The sequence below is a fragment of the Theropithecus gelada genome, chromosome 3, assembly GCF_003255815.1.
Source record: "Theropithecus gelada isolate Dixy chromosome 3, Tgel_1.0, whole genome shotgun sequence".
In the NCBI taxonomy this organism is placed as follows: Eukaryota; Metazoa; Chordata; class Mammalia; order Primates; family Cercopithecidae; genus Theropithecus; species Theropithecus gelada.
In genome coordinates, this window is record NC_037670.1 from 129,361,015 (window position 1) to 129,386,993 (window position 25,979).

Genomic DNA, 25,979 nt, shown 5'->3' on the forward strand with positions numbered 1-25,979 from the left:
CAACAGTATTCTGATTGGAATTGATTATTATCATTGGATTGAATAATATATTTTTTGTGTATTCTAAGAGACAACTAACATTGATAAATAAATTCCTACACTGTATCTACATATCTTACTCTGCACAACAAGGCAGATATTTTGCTCATTTTTTCCTGAGTGGGCTAGAGGGACTGAGACTTTTTTTTTTTTGAGACAGAGTCTGGCTCTGTCGCCCAGACTGGAGTGCAGTGGTATGATCTTGGCTCACTGCAAACTCCGCCTCCTGTGTTCAAGCCATCCTCTCACCTCAGGCTCCTGAATAGGTAGGACTACAGGCATGGGCCACCACGCCCGACTGGTTTTTGAATTTCTTTAAAGACTGGGTTTTCCACATTCGCCATGCTGGTCTTGAACTCCTGGGCTCTAGTGAACCGCCTGCCTCGGCCTCCCAAAGTGCTAGAATTATAGGCATGAGCCATCAGCCCAGTCGAGACTGAGACATTTCTGTTTTCTTTTTCCTCTTTCTTGCTTTTTTTTTTTGAGGGACGGTCTCACTCACCCAGGCTGGAGTGCTGGCATGATTTCAGCTCACTGCAACCTCCACCTCCCAGGCCCAAGCAATTCTCCCACCTCAGCTTCCTGAGCTTACCTCAGGTGCTCGGCTTCACCTGCAGCACCGCACCTGGCTAATTTTCATTTTTTGTTTTTTTGTAGAGACGGGGTTTCACCATCTTGTTCAGGGTGGTCTCTTTTTAACTCTTGAGCTCAAGCAATCCCCCCACCTCAGCCTCCCAAAGTGCTGGGATTACAAGTGTGAGCCACCACGCACGGCCTGAGACTGAGACATTTCCTAGGGTTACATAGCTAAAGAGTGGCTGTTCAATAATTTGAATTAAAGTCATTTGAAAATTTTTGTTGATCCTTTTATAAAGGACTAATTCTTGACAAGGTAATGAGAATAAATAAATCATTAATCAAAGGCAGCTACTTAAGAAGACTACTCTAAGGCTGGGCACAGTGGCTCATGTCTATGAGCCCAGCACTTTGGGAGGCCGAGGTAGGTGGATCACTTGAGGTCAGGAGTTCAAGACTAGCCTGGCCAACATAGGGAAACCCCGTCTCTACTAAAATACAAAAATTTGCCAGTCGTGGTGGCGCACGCCTGTAATCTCAGCTACTTGGGAGGCTGAGGTGGGGGAATCACTTGAACCTGGGAGGCAGAGGTTGTAGTGAGCTGAGATCGTGCCACTGCACTCCAGGATAAAAACAAAAAACAAACAAACAACTACTCAAAGGTACCCTTGATTATATTGGATTGCCATAGGTCATTTCAGGTGTTGGAAGAGCAATATAATTTTGTTCACTGCCCATTCCCAAGCACCTAGAGCAGTATCTAGAACATAGTATATGTTCAATAAATATGTTGAATGAATGAATTTGATTTGGTTTTAAAATAATAGAATAGTTGTACTCTGAGGGAGGTGGGAAATACTTAAACAATACTAAGAATTCCATTCTTTAGAGACAAATTACTTAGAAGTTGATAGTGACAAATCAAAAGGGTTGTTGATTGTTGGATTATTCAGATGATGAAGATGATGGTAGGGGCCATGGAGGCTGAGGAAGAATGAATCTTAAACACTGAGGAGGCACAAGAGATTGCGTGGCTGGATGTAATAGGAGACTGGAAGGAAAGAAGGATTAAGAAGAGAATGACGATAGTGATAAAAAATAGAATGAAAGAAGATGTGTGGAAAAGAAAGTTTCACTTTGAAGGCTTGATTTTTGAAGTGATGGCAGATATTATAAATGTACATCCAATAGCTGGGTGGGAATAGTAAATCAAACAAATGAAAGATTGAATCCAGGATTGATGGGAGACTAATAATGGAGAGGACTGAGCCTGGGGGCAACTATGTTAGTAACATTCGTCAGTGGTGGGTTTTGTTTTTTCATGTTCATTTAAAGGAAGGAGGAGAGATTGAATATATTAGAAAAAAGGAAATTGTGGTTTAATCAATAATAATTTAGGTGGGTATCTTAGCCACTGAGTTACAGGCTTTGAGGTAATATAGAAATACCTCAGTTCTTGCTATGGAGTCAAATAGATGATCTAATTGTGGAAGTATACATTTAACAGCTGTTCTAAAATAATGTGTGTCAAAATATAAACCAATAGTTAATGTAAATAGTGCATTCTTTAGGAGGTCAAAAAGGGAAGACATTAGTGTAGAACAAGTTTTATAGCTGGAGCAGTCTTTTGAGATAAAGACTAGTCAAATTGTTATTTACGGCTGAGGAAACAGCCCTTAGGAGGTTGATCTACTAGATATTTTAAAGCTATCTAAAATTGGGAAGGCTTCAAGGAAGCATTGGTTCTTGAAGGTCTAATATGATTTTTATTGGATGAGAAAGAAAAGGAAAAGAAAATTAGTGAATTTGAAGAGGAATGAGCAAGGTTATGCCAACAATAGCAAAAAAGACTTGCATAATCAAAGGAGTTATAGATTGGATTATTAGTATGGAACAAGGTAACCTGATAAAATGTCAAGATTAGGAACTTGACTGAAATTACTGTGAACTACACTTTTTTGAATAGGTCAAAGTCAGGAGGAAACTAGTGGCTTTTGAAGTATAATATTCTGTCCAGTGTTGTAACCAACAGTTCTGAAATAGAGCACTGGTGTGAATGCCCTTTTAGTTTTTTGGTAAGGCATTCAGGCCACATCTCAGACCTACTACATGAGAATCTCTAGGGTAAGGCCTAGGAACCTATCATTTTCTACTCCTATCCCCAGGTGTATGAAAAGTAACAGTTGTGGATCTATGTTTGGGAACCAGTGATTTAAAAGCCAAGTTAGTATATGGAAAGAAACTACTTAGAGAAGTATTCATTGCCCAGCTCTGAGATAATAAAATGTGGACAGTACCATCAGAAAGATTTGTTTAAATTCTGTTAATTAGATTTGATGCATGTTGTTTTTAGAGAGGGAAAGAAGAAAATTCTCAAATTTTCTAGTATGAAAGAAATGGATTCAAAATAGTGATAGAAAGCATGCTTAGAAGGAGATAGAAGGAGAGTGAGGATGCTGTTTTACTTGAGATTAAAGAATGACAGAATAGGCCGGGTGCAGTGGCTCACTCCTGTAATCCTAACAGCTTGGGAGGCCAAGGTGGGTGGGTCACTTGAGGTCAGGAGATCGAAAACAGCCTGGCCAACATGGTGAAACCCTGTCTGTACTAAAAATATAAAAAACTAGCCAGGCATGGTGGCAGGTGCCTGTGATGAAGGTGCTTGGGAGGCTGAGGCAGGACAATCACTTGATCCCGGGAGGTGGAGGTTGCAGTGAGCAAAGATGGCGCCATTGCACTGCAGCCTTGGCAATGAGAGCGAAACTCCATCTTGGGGGTTGGGGGTGGGTGGCGGGGGCGTGGAGAAAGAATGACAGAATAAAAAAATTGCCAACATTGTTTTAATAAAAAACATGCTCTTGTTTTGGTTATTTAATGGCTGAAAAAGGTGGGGCATGGTGGCTTATGCCTGTAATCCCATCACTTTGGCAGGCCAAGGTGGGCGGATCACTTGAGGTCAGGAGTTCGAAACTAGCCTGGCCAATATGATGAAATGCCATCTCTACTAAAAATACAAAAATTAGCTGGGCATGGTGGTAGGCACCTGTAATCCCACCTAATTGGGAGGCTGAGGCAGGAGAATTGCTTGAACATGGGAGGCAGAGGTTGCAGTGAGCTGAGATTGTCTTACAGCACTCCAGCCTGGGTGACAGAGTGAAACTATCTCAAAAAAAAGAAAAAAAAAAAAAAAAGGCCAGGCATGTTGGCTCATGCCTGTAATCCCTGCACTTTGGGAGGCTGAGGTGGGTGGATCACTGGAGGTTAGGAGCTTGAGACCAGCCTGGCCAACATGATAAAACCCTGTCTCTACTAAAAATACAAAAATTATCTGGGCGTGGTGGCGCGCCTGTAGTCCCAGCTTCTTAGGAGGCTGAGGCAGGATAATCTCTTGACCCTAGGAGACAGAGGTTACAGTGAGTCGTAATCACACCATTGCACTCCGTACTCCAGCCTGGGCGACGCAGCAAGACTCTGTCTCAAAAAAAAAAAAAAAGGCTAAAAAGTAATAGTGATCAAGCTTAATGGTCTATATAGGTTAAGTAAATAAAAGATAAATGGGGCTGAGAGCGGTGGCTCAAGCCTGTAATCCCAGCACTTTGGGAGGTCGAGGCAGGTGGATCACCTGAGGTCAGGAGTTCGAGACCAGCCTGGCCAACATGGTGAAACCCTGTCTCTACTAAAAATACAAAAATTAGCTGGGCGTGGTGGCGCACGCCTGGAGTCCCAGCTACTTGGGAAGCTGAGGCAGGAAAATCACTTGAACCTGGGAGGCGGAGGTTGCAGTGGCTAAAGATTGCACCACTGTACTCCAGCCTGGATGACAGAGCGAGACTCCATCTCAAAAAAAAAAAAAGTGTTTGCAGGATTTTTTTTAAAAAGTTATTTTGTTTTGCTTATTTATTTTTTTTAGAGACAGGATCTTGGTCTGTTCCCCAGGCTGGAGTATGGTGGTGCTATCATGGTTCACTGTAACCTCAGACTCCTGGGCTCAAGTGATGCTGTCACCTCAGCCTCCTGATTAGCTGGGATTACAGGCACATACCACTACACCTGGCTAATTTTTAAAAAAAAATTTTGTAGAGACAGAGTCTTGGTTTTTTGCCCAGGCTGGCCTCAAACTCCTGGCCTCAAGCAGTCCTCCTGCCTTGGCCTCCCAAAATGTGGGATAACAGGTGTGAGCCACTATGTCCAGCCTAGGATTTTGTTGTTATTTGATTTTTAATTACAGTAAGCTTTGACACTATTTTTTGAAAGAGTAAAAAATATTCTACTCAATATGTCCTTTGGGCAAGTGGAATATACTGGTGAAACAAGTTTTTCATATCAAATTTTAAGTCAGTATTTTCGTTTAGCTACTGATTTTCAAACAATTCTTCAGGAATCTGTAGGTGAGAGGGTGTACAGGCATGGACATTCCCTGCTATTTTTTTAAACCACAGATATAGCAAATATGAAGTACAAATGCCTACTGTACCCATTGGCAGACATCTCTGTGGCATTCTTCCTTTATATTTGACTTTCTTGGTATAGCACTTCAAGTGGACACTAACAATGACTGGTTAAAGCATAGGAGATTAAAACTATTTTTTCATGTTACAATCAAAAAGAATGCCTAGATTTCTGTGTTAATATTTCATGTATAGGAAAATTGCTACCAATGCTCAAAAAGAGTTTGAAGGCCACAATTTTAATGTCATTTTAAAAAATTAAACTTTTAATTTTGTGGTAATTATAGATTTGCATATGGTTGTAAGAAATAATAGAGAAATTCTATGTATCTTTACCCAGTGTCTTAGTCCATTTAGTGTTGATGTAACAATACCTGAGACTAGGTAATTAATAAAAGGTTTTTTGTATTTTTGCTTGTTTTTTGTTTTTTATTTTAAGACGGAGTCTCGCTGTGTCGCCCAGGCTGGAGTGCAGTGATGCGATTTCGGCTGATTGCAAGCTCCACCTCCTGGGTTCATGCCATCCTTTTGCCTCAGCCTCCCGAGTAGTTGGGACTACAGGCGCCTGCCACCACACCTGGCTAATTTTTTTGTATTTTTAGTAAAGACGGGATTTCACTGTGTTAGCCAGAATGGACTCGATCTCCTGACCTCGTGATTCACCTGCCTCGGCCTCCCAAAGTGCTGGGATTACAGGTGTGAGCTACTGCACCTGGCCTAAAGGGTTTTTTAGTTAATTGCTCTGCAGGCTGGGAAGTTCAAGAAGCATGGTGGCATCACAACATGGAGCAAAATCAAAAGGGAGGTGGACACGTGTGAAAAAGCAGAACTCAAAGGGTGTTGTGGCTAAAATTTTAACAACCCACTCTCTCAGGAACTGATCTATTCCTCAGAGAACTAATCCATTCTTGACAGAGATAACGCTTTCACTACCACAATACTAACACCAAGCCACCCACAGAGTCGGGGCCCTCATGATCCAGATACCTCCTGTTCAAGGCCCTACCTCTTAAAGGCTCCACGTCACAACCTTGCTTCACTGGAAATAAGGTTTCAACATGAGTTTTGGCAGGGACAAATCTTATTCAAACCATAGTACGCAGTTTCCCTCAGTGGTAACATCTTGTAAAATTGTAGTGCAGTGTCCTGACTAGTGTGTGTGTGTGTTTATTTTAAGAGATAGGGTCTCCTTTGTTGCCCAGGTTGGAGAGTAGTATGAGCATAGCTTGCTGTAATTTCAAACTCCTAGGCTCAGACGGTCCTCGTACCTCAATCTCCTGAATAGTTAGGACTACAGGGATGCACCACCATGCCCAGCTAGTTTTTTTATTTTTGTAGAGTTTGGGTCACACTATGTAGCCCAGGCTGTTCTGAAACTCCTGCCTTTACGTGATCCTTCTGCCTCAGCCTCCCAAAGTGCTGGAATTACAGACTTGAGCCAACACACCTGGCCAAGACCAGAATATTGACACTGATACAATCTTCTCATTTTATTCAGGCTTCCCAGTTTTATTTGTACTCATTTGTTTGTCTAGATTTAGTTCTGTACATTATGATCACATAAATGTACCTGTACCCACCACCACAGTTAAGGTATAGAACAATTTTATCACCACAAGGATCCTTTTTTTTTTTTTTCTTGAGATGGAGTCTCGCTCTGTCTCCCAGGCTTGAGTGCAGTATTGCGATCTCGGCTTACTGCAGCCCCTCTCCCGGGTTCACGCCATTCTCCTGCCTCAGTCTCCTGAGTAGCTGGGACTATAGGCGCCCGCCACCACGCCTGGCTAATTTTTTGTATTTTTAGTAGAGACGGGGTTTCATGATGTTAGCCAGGATGGTCTCGATCTCCTGACCTCGTGATCCGCCCACCTCGGCCTCCCAGTGTTGGGATTACAGGCGTGAGCCACCGCGCCCGGCCCACCACAAGGATCCTTAGTATTGTTCTCCTATGTAACCGTACCTACCTCCCTCTACCCCTTTTCTTCTAAATAACCTATCCTCCATTTCTATAATTTATTTCTTTAAGAATGTTATATAAATGGAGTTAAATAGTGTGTAACTTTTTGAGATTGGATATTTTTGTTTTTTTTCTTTTTTGGGATGGAGTTTTCACTTTGTCACCCAGTCTGGAGTGCAGTGGTGCAATCTCAGTTCACTGCAACCTCTTCCTCCCAGGTTTAAGCAATTCTTGTGCCTCAGTCTCCTGATTGGCTGAGCTTACAGGTGCCCACCCCCACACCTGGCTAATTTTTTTTTTTTTTTTTTTTGAGACAGAGTCTTGCTCTGTCGCCCAGGCTGGAGTATAGTGGCACAATCTCAGCTCATTGCAAGCTCCGCCTCCCGGGTTCATGCCATTCTCCTGCCTCAGTCTCCCGAGTAGCTGGGACTACAGGCGCCTGCCACCACGCCTGGCTAATTTTTTTTTTTTTTTTGTATTTTTAGTAGAGACGGGGTTTCACTGTGTTAGCCAGGATGGTCTCGATCTCTTGACCTAATGATCCACCTGCCTCAGCCTTCCACAGTGGTGGGATTACTGGCCTGAGCCACCGCGCCCGACCTAATTTTTTTTTTTTTTATTGTTAGTAGAGATGGGTTTCATCATCTTGTCCAGGCTGGTCTTGAACTCCTGACCTCAAATTATCCACCTGCATCAGCCTCCCAAAGTGCTGAGATTACAAGTGTGAGCTACTGTGCCCCGCCAAGATTGGCTTTTTTTTTTTTTTTTTTTTTTTCTGCTCAGCATAATTACCTTGGATTCACCCAAGTTGTTGCATGTATTGTTTTTTCCTTTATATTGCTGAGTAGTGTTCCTTTTAATTTTATTTTCTTGTTTTATTATTATTATCTTTTTTGAGACAGAGTTTTGCTCTTGTTGCCCAGCTGTGCAGTTCAAGTGATTCTTCTGCCTCAGTCTCCTGAGTAGCTGGGACTACAGGCATGCACCACCACGCCCGGCTAGTTTTTGCATTTTTAGTAGAGATGGGGTTTCACCATGTTGGCCAGGCTGGTCTTGAACTCCTGACCTCAGATGATTCACCCACCTTGGCCTCCCAAAGTACTGGGATTACAGGTGTGAGCCACCACCACACCTGGTCATAAACACAAATTTTAAGACTTTGAGACTGTATTTTCCCATGTTTGTGGTGTTTTAATGCATTGTTGCAGATTAAATGTAAGTTTGTTAACTAGATCAGGTTTGAGGGAGGAGCAAGGTCAGTTTTGTTAGTGCAGTTTCATTTAATGATCAGAGGAAATGCAATCCAGATATTCTGGAGTAAGATACTTAAGTATTTAATTTCCCTTTTTGAGAGAGGCAGCTGTCAGTTTTTTCTTCCTTAATTGTAAATTCTAGATTATTTATTTTACCTGTCATCTGGCAAGTTTTTATTTATTTATTTATTTTTATTTTAAGGCAGAGTCTGTCACCCAGACTGGAGTGCAGTGGAGCAATCTTGGCTCACTGCAACGTCTGTCTCCTAGGTTCAAGCAATTCTGGTGCCTCAGCCTCTCAAGTAGCTGGGATTACAAGTGTGCCTCACCACACCCAGCTTATTTTTGTATTTTTAGTAGAGACAGGGTTACACCATGTTGGCCAGGCTGGTCTTGAATTCCTTACCTCAGGTGACCCGCGCGCCTAGGCCTCCCAAAGTGCTGGGATTACAAGTGTGAGCCACAGCTCTCGGCCATCTGGCAGTTTTTAATTTCAGGCAAACTGATGTGTAGGCTCTGGAATCAGACCACAAGGGTTCAGATCTTGATTTGGCTATTAGTTATGAACTTCGAACAAATTTAACTTCTCTACCTCATTGTAAAATGGGGATAATATACCTATATTGTAGGCTTATTGTGGAGATTAAGCATTGTAAGCACTCAGAATTTGCTATCATTATTATTATAACCAATAGTTGGGGAAGTTTGGGTATCAGATAAGTGCTTGTAGAGCACTATCTGGTAGTAATGTTAGCTCAGTTGTAGAAATACGTATTCATTTTATCAGATTTGTATTTTACAGTTTTTTAGAATCTAAAATTCTGTTGTTTTGATTACTTGGAGTAATCTGTTAATGTGCTTGTAATTGTAAAATCATCAACCTAAATCAATTTCCATTTATAGTTGAAAGTCAGAACAGTGAAATGACTTGCCCAAGCATTCATAGGTAGTAACTTGGAATGGATCTTGATTGACTAGTGTTCTTTTCATTTTACCTTAGTCAGCTGCTGTAAATTAAATCTTAAATGAATAATAAGGGCTGTTTGGTTTCCCATCTCAGTTACATGTCTCCTCAAAATTTCTTTCAAGTTTCTTTAATTATTTCCATTCGTAATTAAGCCAAAAATTTACCTTAGTCTCTCAGTGATACACATCCAAAATATATACATTAATTTAATTTAAAATATTTATTGAGCACTGTGCCAGGTGCTTATAAAGGACAGAAATATAGTTAATGGCTCTTTCCTCAAAGAGATTGTTATATTGGGCACTTTTATTTGTAATTTTAGAAAAATGTTTTTCCTCATATTTTTATTCTTTCTGCCTTTTGGGTATCATATTAATCTTTAAAGTGTTATTTTTTTGTTTTGTTTTCTTTTTTTTTTTTTTTAAAGACAGGGTCTCCCTCTGTCACCCAGGCTGGGGTGCAGTTGTGCAATCATGGCTTACTGCAGCCTTGACCTCCTGGGCTCAAACAATCCTGCCATCTCAGCCTCCCAAGTAACTGGGACTACAGGTGTGCATCACCACATCCAGCTAATTTTTGTATTTTTTTGTAGGGACGAAGTCTCACTGTGTTGCCCAGGCTGCTCTTGAACTCCTGGGCTCAAGTAGTCTACCTGCCTTAGCTGCTGGAAGTGCTGGGATTACAGGTGTGAGCCACTGCACCCAGCCTGTTTTCTGTTTATTTTAACATGGTCTTAAAGGCAGCTTCAGACTTCCAGTTTTCCTGGTAAACTGTTTTCTACTTTAATTGCTTTTTTTTGCCTTTTACTTCATTTTTCCTACTTTAGAGTTGTGTTTGTTTTTATTGTTTTTGTTTTGGTATTGTTGCCTTTGCTAAATCTGTTTTTAATATTGTATTAAAATTTAACATTTTTTGAAGTTATTTTAAAAATTTTTTAAATATTAAATTTAATATTGTATCCCAGTGTTTCTTTTTCCAATTTGATTTAGTATTTAGCTTTGATTGTTGCCTTTGCTTGTGTTTACATTCATTTGTGTAAAAAGGGAAGAATAAATTTATCCTTTTAAGAATTGGCTGCTTTATGTGAGTCACTTTGGTTTTAGGTACCATGTTTGTTAGAAGTAACTGTAATTTTATGCCATTTTAAAATAGCTCAAAACTCCTATGTTCACTTGGTTTCTAGGTCTATTCTGGATAAGCAGGTTTTGTGAAGACATTTATTCTTTCTTGGACCTCAGATTTACCAGACATCTCATGGTATTTCCTTTTATATTATTTCTTTAATGGCTGCCATTTATTCTCAGTGTATTTTGTACATATTTTACTTGTCAGCTGGATGACCAGTTTTTTGATTCACATGTAAGATGTGAAACATTGTGTTAATTGTTCAGGTTGTATTAAAAACCTTTTCCCTTTATTTGTAACTTTTTTATTTTTATTTTTGAGACAGAGTCTCGCTCTGTCGCCAGGCTGGAGTGCAGTGGCGCAATCTCAGCTCACTACAGCCTCTGACTCCCTGTTTTAAGCGATTATTCCTACCTCAGCTTCCCGAGTAGCTGGGATTACAGGCACATGCCACCAACCCCAGCTAATTTTTGTATTTTTAATAGAGACAAGGTTTCACCATGTTGGCCAGGATGGTCTCAATCTCCTAAACCCGTGATCCGCCCTCCTCGGCCTCCCAAAGTGCTGGGATTACAGGCGTGAGTGAGCCAGCACACCCGGCCTATTTTTGACTGTTTTTTAAGCTCGCTGTGTTAAAGGTCACATCTTTTCTGCCTAGTACATTGGCTTTTCCTTTTTGAAAAAGCTGTGACTTGACCCTAACGAATTCATCATTTTATTAAATATCAACAAGATTTTTAAGCAATGTGAGTTTTCTCATTATAAGATTTTTTATATTAATGAAAATAGTGAAATATTTGCCTTAATGTCTTAATACATATGACCTCTTGTCTTCTGACCTCTTGTGAGTAAATTACTGAGATCTGCTTTTCCTATTGAATCAAATTCAGAGTCTGCAGTTCTGTTTCAGATGTGATGTATCTTTGTCCTGAGGATGAGCTTCTGTGTTTTTAGGGAAATGCAGTTATGGGAATGTCATGTAGTTGTTTTTAATGACACTTGATTATACAGGGTGATAGTATTTCTAATAGAGACAGGGTTTCACAGGGTGAAATACAGGGTGATAGTTCGTTTAGTTAATTAAGCCAGAGCTGCAGTTTCATCTGAAGTGCTCTAATGCATTCATCAATTCTTTGTAGAATGCTGTTATGTTCCAGGCACTGTGCAGTTTGGAAGACAAGCAGCAATAGCACAAATAGAAGTCATTGTCTGAAGGAGGTTTGTGGCAAGCTCTTTACTGAAACAGCTAAAGTGTGGTGTTTATTGAGGATGGCATATTTATATAAAAAGGGACATACTGGTAAATAAATACCTAAGTAGATTATTTTAAATTAGAAGTATCACTCAGTTACTTAAAAGACTTTAATAATGACTTGATTTCCTTTCAGTGTCTGCCTCTGGTAAATAAGTATACCACTAAATATAGTATATACCTAAAATACAAGACTTTTTATGAGTCTAACATAAAAAACAGTGTTTCTTCAAGTAGCAATTCTTATAGCTGCCTATAATATTTAGTTAACATTTGAGAATATCCAGGTTAATTCCTGTTTCACAGATTATACAGATTTTGAGTTCATACATTATGGGGGAAGATATTACCAAAGTGGGTAAATAACATGTTAATAGTTGTTTGAATTCACCAAGAAAACTAGCCTTGAACTTTTAAACTATGTGTAACTGGAGGAGAGCTACCAGATTACAAATTATTATAACATAAAAATATGTAATAGTAGACAATTGCACACTGCTTTTCAATATTTCAGGTATTACATTACAGAGACAAGGATAATGACTGTTGCTGTTTTCTAATTTATAGGATTATCTATATTGGTTTTGTTCCTGAGTTTCACCTGTATAATTTTTGAAAAGACTTTGAGTAGATATTTTATAAACATACCTATAGCCACTGTTTAATGTAGTGAATTTAAATTAGAAAAATTGATGTCGAAGCTAAGTATCTTTTAGTTGCTGTTGTAAATTAAAAAAAAAAACTTAGTTTTTTCTACTAATTGAATTAGGGGGTATTAACTCTTTAATAACTGAACAGTATTAATGGAAGAAAAAGAGAACTCCCTCAACAGTATACCTAGATTTACCTGTTATAGAAAATGACAACTACTGTACAGTAATTGAATTTATTACCAATAACATAGTTTCCCTTACATACAGATACAAACAGTAGAGTAGAATTGGTTCAAATCCTGGTTTCATCTCTTAAATGGAGCAACCTTGATTAAGTTGTTTTAAACCATGTGTAGCTGGGGGAGAGCTACCAGACTACTAATTATTATAATATGAAAATACACAATAATAGACAATTACACAGTGCTTTTCAATATTAGCCTGTTTTGGTTTTCTTTTCCTCAGTGGTAAAATGGAGGTACCTACCTTAGAATTGGGAGGATTAAATAGACCATCCATGTAAAAAGCTGATTATGGTGCTTAGTCCATAGTAAGTACTCAGTATTTGTTAGTATATTGTTAGATCACTCACTGAACAAAGAAGACTTATTTTTGCATACTGGCACTGTAAGAAATTACATTTTATCCTTTAAAATGAATACTTTTTGGTTCTTTACTAAAATGCCTTAGTAATCTTCTTGTGGCATCCTAAATTCATTCCCTCAGAAAGATTGTGATTTAGAAACTTTTCTTTTGATCATGATCACATAACTCAATTCCAGAAAAATTAATGAGAGAGACTCTAAGCAAATTTCAATTTATATTGAGATTTTAATAAAGAATGTTTTCTTCATGTTATTTTACTTACTGTAATAGAGTGACTCTTGCTTTTTTGTTTCCTTTTCTTTTAAACAGGGTTTGTGGATGCACTTAGATGTTTGCAATGAGCACTGTGGCTGGCATGCCCCAGTGTTTTGGATACCAATGCATAGGACTCCATAGTAATCGAATTTACCAGAGGCGAACGTCATGAGCATAGTGATCCCATTGGGGGTTGATACAGCAGAGACGTCATACTTGGAAATGGCTGCAGGTTCAGAGTAAGTATTTAAATTGGTTACATAAGCAAAAAAAAAAAAAAAAAAAAAGGAAACCCTTCTGGAGCTAGAAAGTAGGAAGAGCTGTAAGTGGAAAATATTAAATTTCTTCTTTCCTAGCCATTTTTTAAAGTAAAAAAAAAAAAAAAAAAAAAAGGTTACCTTTCTCAAACACTGAGAACATGATTGCTAACCTTGTTTTCCTTTTAAATAGTATTACCACTAATATTCATTATTGAAGTATTGGCATGACTTTTTTTGACTCCAAATTTCTGAGAATTGATACATTTTTTACCAACTGTATTTTACTATAGTATTTGATATTGTTTCCAGTGTCACTAGAGCCACCTGCTGACAGGAGTCATTAGTTTGTTGGTGCTTGGGTTCCCCCCACCCTCAGCAACCAGGTGGAGTTTTGCTGTGTCACCCAGGCTGGAACGCAGTGGCTCTATCTCGGCTCACTGCAGCCTCCGCCACCAGGGTTCAAGCAATTCTCCTACCTCAGCCTCCTGAGTAGCTGTATTACAGGCGTGTGTCACCACGTGCAGCTAATTTTTGTATTTTTAGTAGAGATGGTGTTTCATCATGTTGGCTAGGCTGGTCTTGAACTCCTGACCTGGTGATCCACTCACCTTGGCCTCCCAAAGTGTTGGGATTACAGGCGTGAACCTCTGCGCTCAGCTGGTGCTTGGGTATTTTTAGTTTGAATTTGTATAATTGAAGATTCTAGCATATTTTGTATATAATGAAATATTTGCAAAAACTTTTTACTTGTTCTTTTTTCTCTCAGTGCTTAACATTTTTGCTTATGATTTCTTGACACTTAATCCACTATGAAGAAACTATTTTTTCTGCTGCTTTTAAAGTGAGTGTTGATTTGTTTGTACTAATTGGAGGTGCTTTCATTTAAGCATGGCTTTGTTTTTGTATTCAAAAGCCTGCTTTAAAGTACTGTCCTTGCATTGTTTACAACTGTTCTTTTTTTGTTGTTTGTTTGTTTTGTGACAGAGTCTCGCTCTCTCATCCAGGCTGGAGTGCAGTAGGGCAATCTTGGCTCACTGCAACCTCTAGGCTCAAGGGATTCTCATGTCTTAGCCTCCTAAGTAGCTGGGATTACAGGTGCATGCCACCACACCCAGCTAATTTTTGTATTTTTAGTAGAAACAGTGTTTCACCACATTGACCAGGCTGGCCTGGAACTCCTGGGCTCAAACGATCTGCCCACCTTAGCCCCCCAAAGTGCTGGGATTACAGGCATGAACCACCGTGCCCAGCCATGTTTACAGCTGTTCTTAGGGTAATGCTGAATTTTTCATTTGTTTCATACTTAATCATAAACAATTTTTTCTTATATTTTTTTCGCTTGTAATACAGAGCTCCTTGTATTCATATAATGTTCTGTAACAGTGTTAAGCAGCTCCCCTACTTTGAGCAAGATGTTTTATATAAAATATCTTAATCATCCCAGCAAAAAGGCAGGTATTATTTTCATTTTATAAGAAATGCAGCTCAAGGAGATTAACATATTTGCCTATGGCCACCTAATTAATAAAAAGTAGAGTTAGTTTGAACCCAGAGTTGCTTGGCTCCAGATTCATGCTGCCACATAGGTCAGAAGAGTCACATTTAGTTAATAGAGAAGTAAAATGAAGTGAAATGCCACATGTGATGAACTGAGGACAATTGTCATACCAAACTTCATTTGCTCTTTATTTTTAAATTTCTTATGTATTTTAATACAAATATTTAAAAATAATAGATTGTAAGAAAGAGAAAAGAAGTGGACAAATTTTGATCACAAATCTGAAGGAGTATATTGAGAAGTCATGGAGATTTTTTACACCTATTAATATAACAATTAGTATAACCTATTCATGTTATGCCTTCAATAACATACACTGGCTATGGTTATATCATTGAGGTGTATGTTATTGGAGGTCTTAACACTCAAAGGGAAAATTAGAGGTTTTACCTAGGATCTAAGATGCTGGCGTGAGCCTCTCATCAAAACCCACTTACAGTTTGAGAGTTTATACAGAGAATAAATTAGATTTTTAATTGGGAAGAAGAACATCCTTTAAGTCCAATTTCTGAGGAATTACAGCTTATTTATTCAGTCATTCTAAACTGTTCTTTTTCTCTAAATGCCTCTCTCAATTTAATGTTTGGCATTTTTCCCTTTTTAGATTTTCAGTTCTAACTTACTTAAATTTCTGCACTAATAATATATGATGTGGCTTAGATGATAATTTATGATGATTTTTTAATGAATAAGGACATTTTGGTATAAAACAAATAAGATTTTAAATTTATAAAGTGGTTCCAGAAAAATGTGGCAATATCAAATAGATTATTGCAAGCAGAGTAGTGGTTATTCTTCCTTTAATGTTTTTGACGTTAATTTAGAATTACAACACGTTTGTAAATAGCCTGTTTTCATTTTTAAGAATGGAAATATTACATAAATAATTCAGCTCAGTGCAGTGGCTTATGCTTATAATTCCAGTACTTTGGGAGTCTGAGGCTTGAGCCCAGCAGTTTGAGACCAGCCTGGGTAATACGATGAGACCCAGTCTCTACAAAATAAAAAAATTTTAAAAATTAGCTTGGCATGGTGGTGCATGCCTGTAGTCCCAGCTACTTGGGAGGCTGAGGTGGGAGGATCACTTGAGCCCAGGAGTTCCAGGTTGCAGTGAGCCATGATCACACCACTGCGTTTCAGCCTAGTAACAGAGCAAGACCCTGTCTCAAAAAAGTAAAACAAAATAATTCTACTTGTGATGACCAAAAATGTTCTCTATATTTGTAAAGTTAGTGAAGTAATGAAAATTAAAGTGGTATAAATTTAGGACTACCAGAATTTAGGCTTTGGGTAACCGTAGTCTAAAATAAGATCTAGTACCATTTGGTAATATAGGCTGTTTGCTTCATTAAGTAAATAATCAATAGTCATAAATAGTACTCTGGTAAATTTCACAGGGATAGTAGGGACAATGCAGTTTGATGGGGAAAATGCTAGACCAATTTAAGGACTTTAAGGTATTTTTTCTTTGCTATTATAATACCATGTTGACTTAGAATTAAGAGTTCAGAGTTTATTTTACAAATACGGACACTGAGACCCCAGAGTAGTTATGTGGCATGTCCCAAGGGTATACAGTGACTTTAGTGGTAGAGGTAGGACTTGGATGTAGAGTTTGTGACACTTAGATCAGTCATCTCCTGGTCTGTAAAACTGGAGATTGGACTATCTGCTCTATAAAATACCTCCAAGGATAGTGCCTGATTATCAGTTTGGAGCAGCAGTGACCCTATTTCCAAGAATAATTCAGTCCCACTACACTCGGTCCCATACCAGGCAGATCGCAGTAGCTGATCTACCAGTAGTATTGTGACAGTGTTGTTGGGGGAGTCAATGAATTGCCCTCTGAAGATCCACTATCACCGATTCTAGGCCAGGAGAATGCTACTTTCAGTCTTCGATATCTCTGAGGGAAAGGAAACCACACCCTGATACTCCCTTGGAGCCAGATGCAAACCAGCCTTGCCACACTATTTGTTCTACCTGCTTTACTTACCAAGGCTTAGGAGCAGCATTTCACCTTCTCCGGGCTCCCAGTATCACCTGAAGGGGTCAAAGGTAGGGCCTGGGTGACTCATTTGGATTAAGTCTTGACCCTTTGTCAGTTTTATCTGTGCCTCTAATTCCTGTAATTGGGCACGGTCTAAAATGTAGGTCCATTCAGATGTCCAAATCCTTATGGTGTTCTTCCTTTTATTAATTCTTCCACCTGCTATGTATAATTTAGTTATTACTGTGACCATGCTACCATCACATTAAGGCCCATGCCTAGTTTTCAGGTCTTCTTATATTGCCCGATCTCACAGCAGAATTTGATACTGTTGACTCTCTTTACCTTTGGCTTTAGTGAAAATATATATGTATATATGTTTAAGTTGTGGCAAAATAGATACAACGTTTATCATGTTAACCATTTTTAAGTGAACAATTCGGTGGCAGTAAGTACATTCACAGTGTTGTGCAGCCATCACTACTGTTTTCGAACTTTATCATCCCAAATAGAAACTCTGCATTCATTAAATAACTCCTCGTTTCCCGCTTCTCCTTGTACCTCGTAGCCTCTATTCTAGTTTCTATCTCTATTTGCCTATTCTAGATACCTCATGTAAGTGGAATTATAAAATACTTATTCTCTTATGTCTGGCTTATTTTACTTAGCATAATGTTTTCAGGATTCAACCATGTTATAGCATATACCAAAATTCCATTCCTTTTTATGGCTGAATAGTAGTCCATTGTTTAGATGTACTGTATTTTGCTTATCCATTCATCTTTTGATGTACACTTTGGGTTGTTCCTACCTTTTGGCTATTGTCAGTAATACTGCTATGAACGTTGGTGTACAAGTATCTGTTTGACTCCCTGTTTTAAATTCTTCTGGTTTTATAGCTAGGAGTGGAATTGCTAGGTCATAACGTAATTCCACATTTAACATTTTGAGGAATCGCCGAACTCTTTTTCCATCTGGTTTTCTTTTTATGGCATGATCTCCTTTTTAAATGTTTCTTCTTTTTCTGAAGTATTTGTGTTTTCTAGGGATCTGCACTACCTTACTTTGTAAACTGTCCTGGAGATTTCATCTACTTTTATAGCTTTCACTGTTTTTGTATGCTCATGACTTCCAAATCAGCCTTACCTAATTCTCTCATGAGCTCCACTCACATAGCCCTCTGCGTTACTAGACCACTTAGATGTTCTGTGAGTAGTTCAAACTTAATAAAATTAGTACTATACTAATATACTAATTCTCTCTTCTTTCCCTCTTGTCCTCTCTAGTAAATTTACACCAAAAAAGCCCTTTTATTCACATATTCTGTTTTTCACTCTAAGACAACAATACACATAAACCATAATTTTTCTAAAAACACGTAAGTCATTTAATTTTCCTGTTTTTTTACATCACTGGTTCCTTGTTGCCTTTAAGTCTAAATTCAGACTCATTCTAATAGTATGCGAAGGCTTTCTTTTTTTCTTCCTTTCTTCAAACTCCTGTTTGAATGGTTTCATGGTATTCCAGTCTAGAGGTATACCAAAATTAAGTTTTAATCAGTCTCTTATTGAATATGTAAGTTGTTTGAGCCAAATATTGCAGTGAAATCAGCATTCTGGCATAATTTTTGTGCATGTCTTTAGTGATTTACTTAGAATAAATGTGATCTAGAATTACTAGGTCAAATGGAATGCAAGATCTTTTTAAAAGCTACTGATATATGTTGCCAGATTGCATTCCTGAAAGTTTTTGTCTACTCAGAAGAAGTCAATACCCTGGCAGTTTGGGACATTTAATGTCAGAGAAAGTAGGTTTATAGAATTTAACTCTTGAGAGTATCACATTATGATAGCATGTAAATACGTCAAAATTTACCTTGCCATCTAATTTTATGTAATATATTCTGAGAAGTTAAGACTATGTACAATACAGTTTAACAAAATTGCCATTAAAATAGTTGTATTTTAAAAGTTGATGTGTCAAATGTGATCCCAAGACCATCCCCAGGCTCAAAGATTTGCTGGAAGGACTCACAGGATCCAGAATGTAGTTGTACTCACGGCTAAGATTTATTACAGCAGAATAATCCAAAGCGAAATCAGTAAAGGGAAAAGGTACATGGAGTGAAACCTGGAGGAAAGCAGGTGCAAGATTCCATGAGGCTTCTCCCCATTGAGGCACATAGGATGCATTTAATTTCTTCAGCAGTGAATTGTGACAATACATGTGAATTGTTGTCTACCAAGGAAGCTCATTGGAGACTCAGTACCCAAAGTTTTTATTGAGGGATGGCACGTAGGCATCTGCCTAGAATGTATCAAAATTCCAGACTCCCAGAAAGAAAATAGGTATACAACATAAACCATATTGTTTGTATAAACAGTGTAGGCAGAGTAAGCTACCCTTATCATTTGAGGAAAGTTTCTTATCAATATAGGGAACTGTTTACCGGCTAAATTCCCAAATGCCAGCCAAGGGCCACCCTTGTAAGGAGGTCTTTCTACCCTCTGGTAACTCTCCTCTGCACAGTTGATTTTTGCAGGATTAAGTTGAACTATATGAATGCCATTTTTATAGGTCAGAGTTGATCTGATATCAGTAATTCTGTATTGTTCAACTTAAGAGTAAGAGAAGAAGGAGTGAATTACAATTTGTTGAGTGCTGCTGTGCCAGGTAAATGTTTTACATTGTTACTGCATTATTTTTATACTGTGAGCTCAATGTTCTTCCCACTGATGTGAAAACAAAGGCTCAGAAGGGTTAACTAACTTCCCTGAAGTCATGGATTGTAAGGTATCAGAACTAGGGTGATATTCTTGGTCTATTTTAGATCCATGTCTTGCTTTTTCTCACAAACCAGTGCTGTTAGTTATCGGTTGAATTTATTACTACCTGTGCTTTTCAAATACTTCTGCAAAAAAAATATGTAAAACAGATGAAAGGAAAACAACTCTGGTTAAAAATGGAAGTGAAGGGCTTAGAGCACTTTTAACCCTTCTCCTACCATAGACATTCCCAAGGAGCTTGCACAAGACAATAACTGTGCTCTTAGGAAAAAGAAAAGGAAATGGAAATACCCTGTGTTTCAGCAGCTATGGTAGACAATTGTGTGAAATCCCTTTTTTGGGGGGGTGGGATAGGGGCTCAAATAAAGGACCTCAAGGTTACACAGGCTGTAGTACAGTAGTGTGGTCATGGGTCACTGAAGCCTCCACCTCCCAGGCTCAAGCAGTCCTCCTACCACAGCACCCTGAGTAGCTGGGACTACAGGTGCACACCATCACACCTGACTAATTTTGTATTTTTTTGTAGAGACAGGGTTTCGCCATGTTGTCCAGGCTAGTCTTGAACTCATGGGCTCAAGCGATCTGTCTGCCTTGGCCTCCCAAAGTGCTGAGATTATAGGCATGAGCCCCTGTGCGTGGTCCAAATCCTCATTTTTTAATACCAGGAAATCTCATGATAATTTTATTCAGCCCAGTGAAGGATTAAATGCTGAGTTTTTAAAAAATCCCTATTGTGACATTTAAAGTTTGATTATTTAAGGGGATAGAGTTTTAAAAACCTGGGTCAACGTGACATTTAATACTAGATTTTATAGCTAGCTCAGTTTCTCCATACATTTTCTCATTTTTAAATTTAATTTGGTTCCTGATTATTAAAAAGTATGTGTGTGTTGTTGAAAATCCTCTTTTACTTCCCTAATTATTTTGGAATTTAGAATTAAATTTAGAACAAGGGTCAGCAGAACTTTCCTGTAAAGGGCCAAAGAGTAAATCTTTAAGACTTGCAATGATATGGTTTCTGTTGTAACTACTCAACTCTGCTCTTGCGGCTGGAAAGCAGACTGTGTGTGTGAATGAATGGACATGACAGTGTTCCGATAACACTTTGTCTACAGAATCAGGAAGCAGGCTGGATTTGGCCCAGTGGTTCTAGTTTGCCTACCACTCGTTTAGAGCAAAGAAATCTTGATAATGTACCAATTCTAATGAAGAGTACTAGTTTTTCTCTGATTTTATTGGCTTAAGCAAGTACTATTTCAATGGTATGACTTTCTTTAAATGTAATTACGTAGAGGAAACAGCCAAGTACAAAAGGTCCAAGGCAGGAACTAATTTAGATTGTCCTAAAGAACAGGGAAAAAATATCAAACATGGGATAATAGACCAAGGAAAGAATATTAAGAAAAGATTAGAGGAGTAGGGCCTAGGGGCCATAAGAAGTTAAGATTTTAAGTGAAATAAGTGCTGGCCAGGCGTGGTGGCTCACACCTGTATTCCTTTGGGAGGCTGAGGCTGGCCGGTTGCTTGAGCCCAAGAATTCAAGACTGGCCTTGGCAACATGATGAAATCCCATCTGTACAAAAAAAAAAAAAAATACCAAAGTTAGCCAAGTATGGTTGCTTGTGCCTGTAGTCCCAGCCACTTGGGCTGAGGTGGGATGATTGCTTGAGCCTGGGAGGTCTAGGCTGCAGTGAGCCCAGATCGCACCTCTGCATTCTAGCCTGGGTGACAAAGTGAGACCCTGTCTCAAAAAGAAAAAAAAAAAGTTCTAATTCAGTGCTCTAAATTAGTAAATATTTATTGAGGGCTTCTTATATGCCAGCTACTGTATGGGTCCTGGGGACACAACTTCAACCTAAAATTGTGTATTTATATTCAAATTCTGGTTTTTCTCTTATAAAACAGAAAAATGGACAGGCGCAGTGGCTCACACCTGTAATCCCAGCACTTTGGGAGGCTGAGGTGGGTGGATCACCTGAGATCAGGAATTTGAGACCAGCATGCTGAACATGACGAAACCCCGTCTGTACTAAAAATACAAAAAATTAGCTGGGTGTGGTGTCAGGCGCCTGTAATCCCAGCTACTCGGAGGCAGATGCAGGAGAATTGCTTGAACCCAGGAGACGGAGGTTGCAGTGAGCTGAGATCATGCCACTGCACTCCAGCCTGGGTGACAAGCAAAACTCCGTCTCAAAAAAAAAAATAAAGAAAAAAGAAAAATGTCACTTTAAAAAAATTAGAGTGATGTTCCTCCACTTGCCCTCTGGATCTTATCCCTTCTCACCTTTTCAAAATCTTCATTCTTCCCTCTTGGCTGCAGTCATCCCATGTCTCTTGCATCTTCAGTTTCTCTATTAGATCATTCCTATCACATACAAATATAACAGAATTATTTCCCTTTTTTATTGTTTCATTCCTCTAATCCTCTGTATAGCAAAACTCCTTGAGAAAGCTGTTTGTACTCATTATCAGGTTGCACAGCACTACTATAACCTTCTGTGTTGTCAAACTAATTGGTAGTCTTGTATAATTTGTATACATTTTTTCAGATTTGTTGTAAATAATCATCCCTTCCCTTTCTTCCTACTAGAAAGGTTTAATTTTGAATTTCTGGGTACCACACTTAACTGACCACTATTGCTCATTTTTTCCTGACTTATTCTGTTATGCCCAGGCACTTTAAATGTCTAAGATTCAACTGCAGTCCCCTCTTCTTTTAAAAAACTTGGTTTTTAGGTTATTACCTGGCTTTAAATATAATCTCTATGTGTGGTTACCCTCAATTTTTTATCTCCAGTCATAATCTTCCTAAGCTTCAGACTTGCATATGCAAATTGACAGCTTCACTTAGAATTCTTGATCTTCTTCTGCCCCCAAATCTACTTTTGGTTGTTGTTTTTTAGGCTCATCTACTTCTTTTTTCTTTTTCTTTTCTTTTCTTTTCTTTTTTTTTTTTTTTGAGACAGTCTTGCTCTGTCACCCAGGCTAGAGTGCAGTGTCATGATCTTGGCTCACTGCAATCTCCACCTTCAGGATTCATGTGAACCTTTTGCTTCAGCCTCCCGAGTAGCTGAGATTACAGACGGCCACCAAGCCTGGCTAATTTTTTTATTTTTAGTCGAGAAAAATGTTGGCCAGGCTGGTCTCAAACTCCTGGCCTCAAGTGATCCACCTGCCTCGGCCTCCCAAAGTGCTGGATTTACAGGGATGAATCACAGCACCAGTCCTCATCTATTTCTTTCTTTCTTTCCTTTTTTTTTTTTTTTTTTTTTTTGAGATGGAGTTTCACTCTTGTCCGGGCTGAAGTGCAATGGTGTGATCTTGGCTCACTGCAACCTCCACTTTCCAGGTTCAAGCGATTCTCCTGCCTCAGCTTCCCAAGTAGCTGGGATTACAGGCATGCGCCATCATGCCCGGCTAATTTTGTATGTTTAGTAGAGGCAGGGTTTCTCCATGTTGGTCAGGCTGGTCTCGAACTCCCGACCTCAGGTGATTCGCCTGCCTTGGCCTCCCAAAGTGCTGGGATTACAGGTGTGAGCCACTGCCCTCACATCATCTATTTCTTTAAATGGCTCCATCTCTATCCAGTTGCTTAAGTGAAAACCCTAAGCTGTCAGTCTTGATTGGTCCTTTCCCCTTAACCCCCGCGTCTAATTTGTTGGTCAGTACTGTGTCCTCCTTCAAAGTATATTTTTGTGGAGTCTTGCTGTGTCACCCGGCTGGAGTGCAGTGGCACGATATTGGTTCACTGCAGCCTCTGCCTCCTGGGTTCAAGCAGTTCTCCTGCCTCAGCCTCCAGAGTAGATGGGACTACAGGTGCACGCTACCATGCCCAGCTAATTTTTATATTTTTAACAGGATTTCATCGTGTTGGCCAGGCTGGTCTCGAACTCCTGACCTCAGGTGATCCGCCCTCCTCTGCCTCACAAAGTGCTGGGGTTACAGGCATGAACCGCCATGCCTGGCCAAAAGTATATTTTGAATCAGTACACTTATATCCATTTCTACTGTTGTCCTAATCCAGGCCTTTGTAATCTCTTGACTAACACTGGAGTGGAATACTCTCCATGTTTCTCTTTTGCCTTCTGTCATTTATTCTCTGTAGAAGCTGCCGCACTTCTTCTGAAGCATAAACCAGATCATGTAATTCTCCCACTTAAAAAGCTTCCAATGACTTTCTGTGTTACTTAAAATATTAACTTTTTATGACCATAAGGCCCTCCTTTCTAATCTCTTCTCACTATTCTCTTCTTATCCCACTATTACTTCCATATTGATTTTTTGTTGTTGTTCTTTTGAATATTCTACATTTGTTTCTGCCTTACGGACTTTGTACTCATGCTTTCCTCTGTCTGGATCATTCTTCTGTTCTTGGCATAATTATTAGCTAAACTCAAATATCACATTCTAGTGAGGCCTCCCCTCTTCCATTATCTATAATAATATCTGAAATACTTCTGTTGTTTTATTTCGTTGCTGCCATGCTTTGTATTTTTACTAAAACATAAGCTTTATGACTATAAACATCTTACCTGTTTTATCACTGTATCTACAACGCCTAGCAAAGGGTTTGGCATATAGTAAGCATTGAGTTATGAACCATATTGCTTGAAGGTCATTTTTTATTTTTATTTATTTTTTATTTTTATTTCTGAGAAGGAGTCTCACTCTGTCACCCAGACTGGTGTGCAGTGGCACAATCTTGGCTCACTGCAACTTCTGCGTCCCAGGTTCAAGCGATTCTCCTGCCTCAGCCTCCCAAGTAGCTGGGATTACAGATGTGCACCGCCACGCCCAACTAATTTTTTTTTTTTTTTTTTGTATTTTTATTAGAGATGGGGTTTCACCATGTTGGCCAGACTGGTCTGGAACTCCCGACCTCAGGTGATCTGCCAAACTTGGCTTCCCAAAATGCTGAGATTTCAGGCATGAGCAACTGCACCCAGCCTATATTGCTTGAAGGTCAAATAGTTAACGCTGAAGTTTATTATATTAAGAAGGATTATTGAATGCCCATATCCTAACTATATTTCCGTTGTTAAGAAGAAATAGAACTAAAGCTAGACATATTTTATAGCCTCTTCATTGTAGAAAGATGTCAGGTGCTATGTAATTGAATGAAAAGTTCCTCATATATAAATAGTCTTTAAAAATTGGCGTGATTTCAGTATATTGAATGCTAAGTTTTTTAAAGTAGCAGTTCTGGTTAATACCTGTTTTGGGAAGCTGGAAAATTTTTAAAGGCATTAGGAAACTAGCAGAATTAAATAGTGATGAGAGGGAGATTGAAATTTACTATTAATACCTATATTATCTAAGTGGTTATTTACTGACCATGATGTAATAAATTGAGACAGAACGTAGGAAGAGAAGGGATGTAAAATTCTGCAGTATAAAGAATTTTAACAAGTAATGGTATTTTTTAAGTGATAGTATTTTTAGTATGAAATTTTTTGCATACTGTTTAATTGATGAAGGATTAAAGATCTAGTTTTCCAGATCTATAGTTATAAGAATTTAAGAACTTAAAATATATAATAATTTTATTCTCTCAACTCTAAAGTCTATGTAAAGATTGCTTTTCAGAATTTATAGTAATGTGCTATAGATCAAAGATAAGCACTTGAAGCTGATTCTGGCTGGGCCCAGTGGCTCATGCCTGTAATCCCAACACTTTTGAGAGATCAAGGTGAGGGGATTGCTTGAGCCCAGGATTTCTGAAACTAGCCTGGGCAACATAGTGAGACCCCTGCTGTCTACAAAAAATTTTTAAAAAATTAGCCAGGCATAGTGGCTCATGACTGTAATCTACTCAGGAGGCTGCAGTGGGAGGATCACTCAAGCCCAGTAGTTTGATGCTATAGTGAGCTATGGTCACACCACTACACTGCAGCTTGGGTGACAGAGTAACACCTTGTCTCCTAAAAAGAAAACAAAAACAAACAAACAAAAAAACAGGCCAGGCGTGGTGGCTCATGCCTGTAATCCCAGCACTTTGCGAGCCAAGGTGGGCAGATCACCTGAGGTTGGGGGCTTGAGACCAACCTGGCCAACGTGGCAATACCTGGTCTAAAAATACAAAAACTTACTGGGCGTGGTGGTGCATGCTTGTAATCCCAGCTACTAGGAGGCCGAGACACGAGAATCACTTGAACCCGGGAGGTGGAGCTTGCAGTGAGCCGAGATACATCACTGCACTCCAGCCTGGGTGACAGAGTGAGACTCTGTCTCAAAAAAAAAAAAAAAAAAAAAAA

The 25,979-nt window shown here is 39.0% G+C and overlaps 1 protein-coding gene across 2 annotated transcripts in view; it reads left to right on the forward strand.

The window, feature by feature from the left end:
- The window catches only part of KMT2E (lysine methyltransferase 2E), a 99,811-nt gene that overhangs the window by 13,993 nt on the left and 59,839 nt on the right, over positions 1-25,979 (forward strand). Inside the window, exons 2-3 of one of the 2 annotated variants that reach the window (XM_025381144.1) lie at positions 10,424-10,497; positions 13,186-13,370. In XM_025381144.1, the coding sequence (XP_025236929.1) occupies positions 13,300-13,370 (71 nt within the window). In that variant the 5' untranslated portion in view covers positions 10,424-10,497; positions 13,186-13,299. The remainder of the gene's footprint in view (positions 1-10,423; positions 10,498-13,185; positions 13,371-25,979) is intronic. The other variant, XM_025381145.1, reaches the window with a different exon arrangement.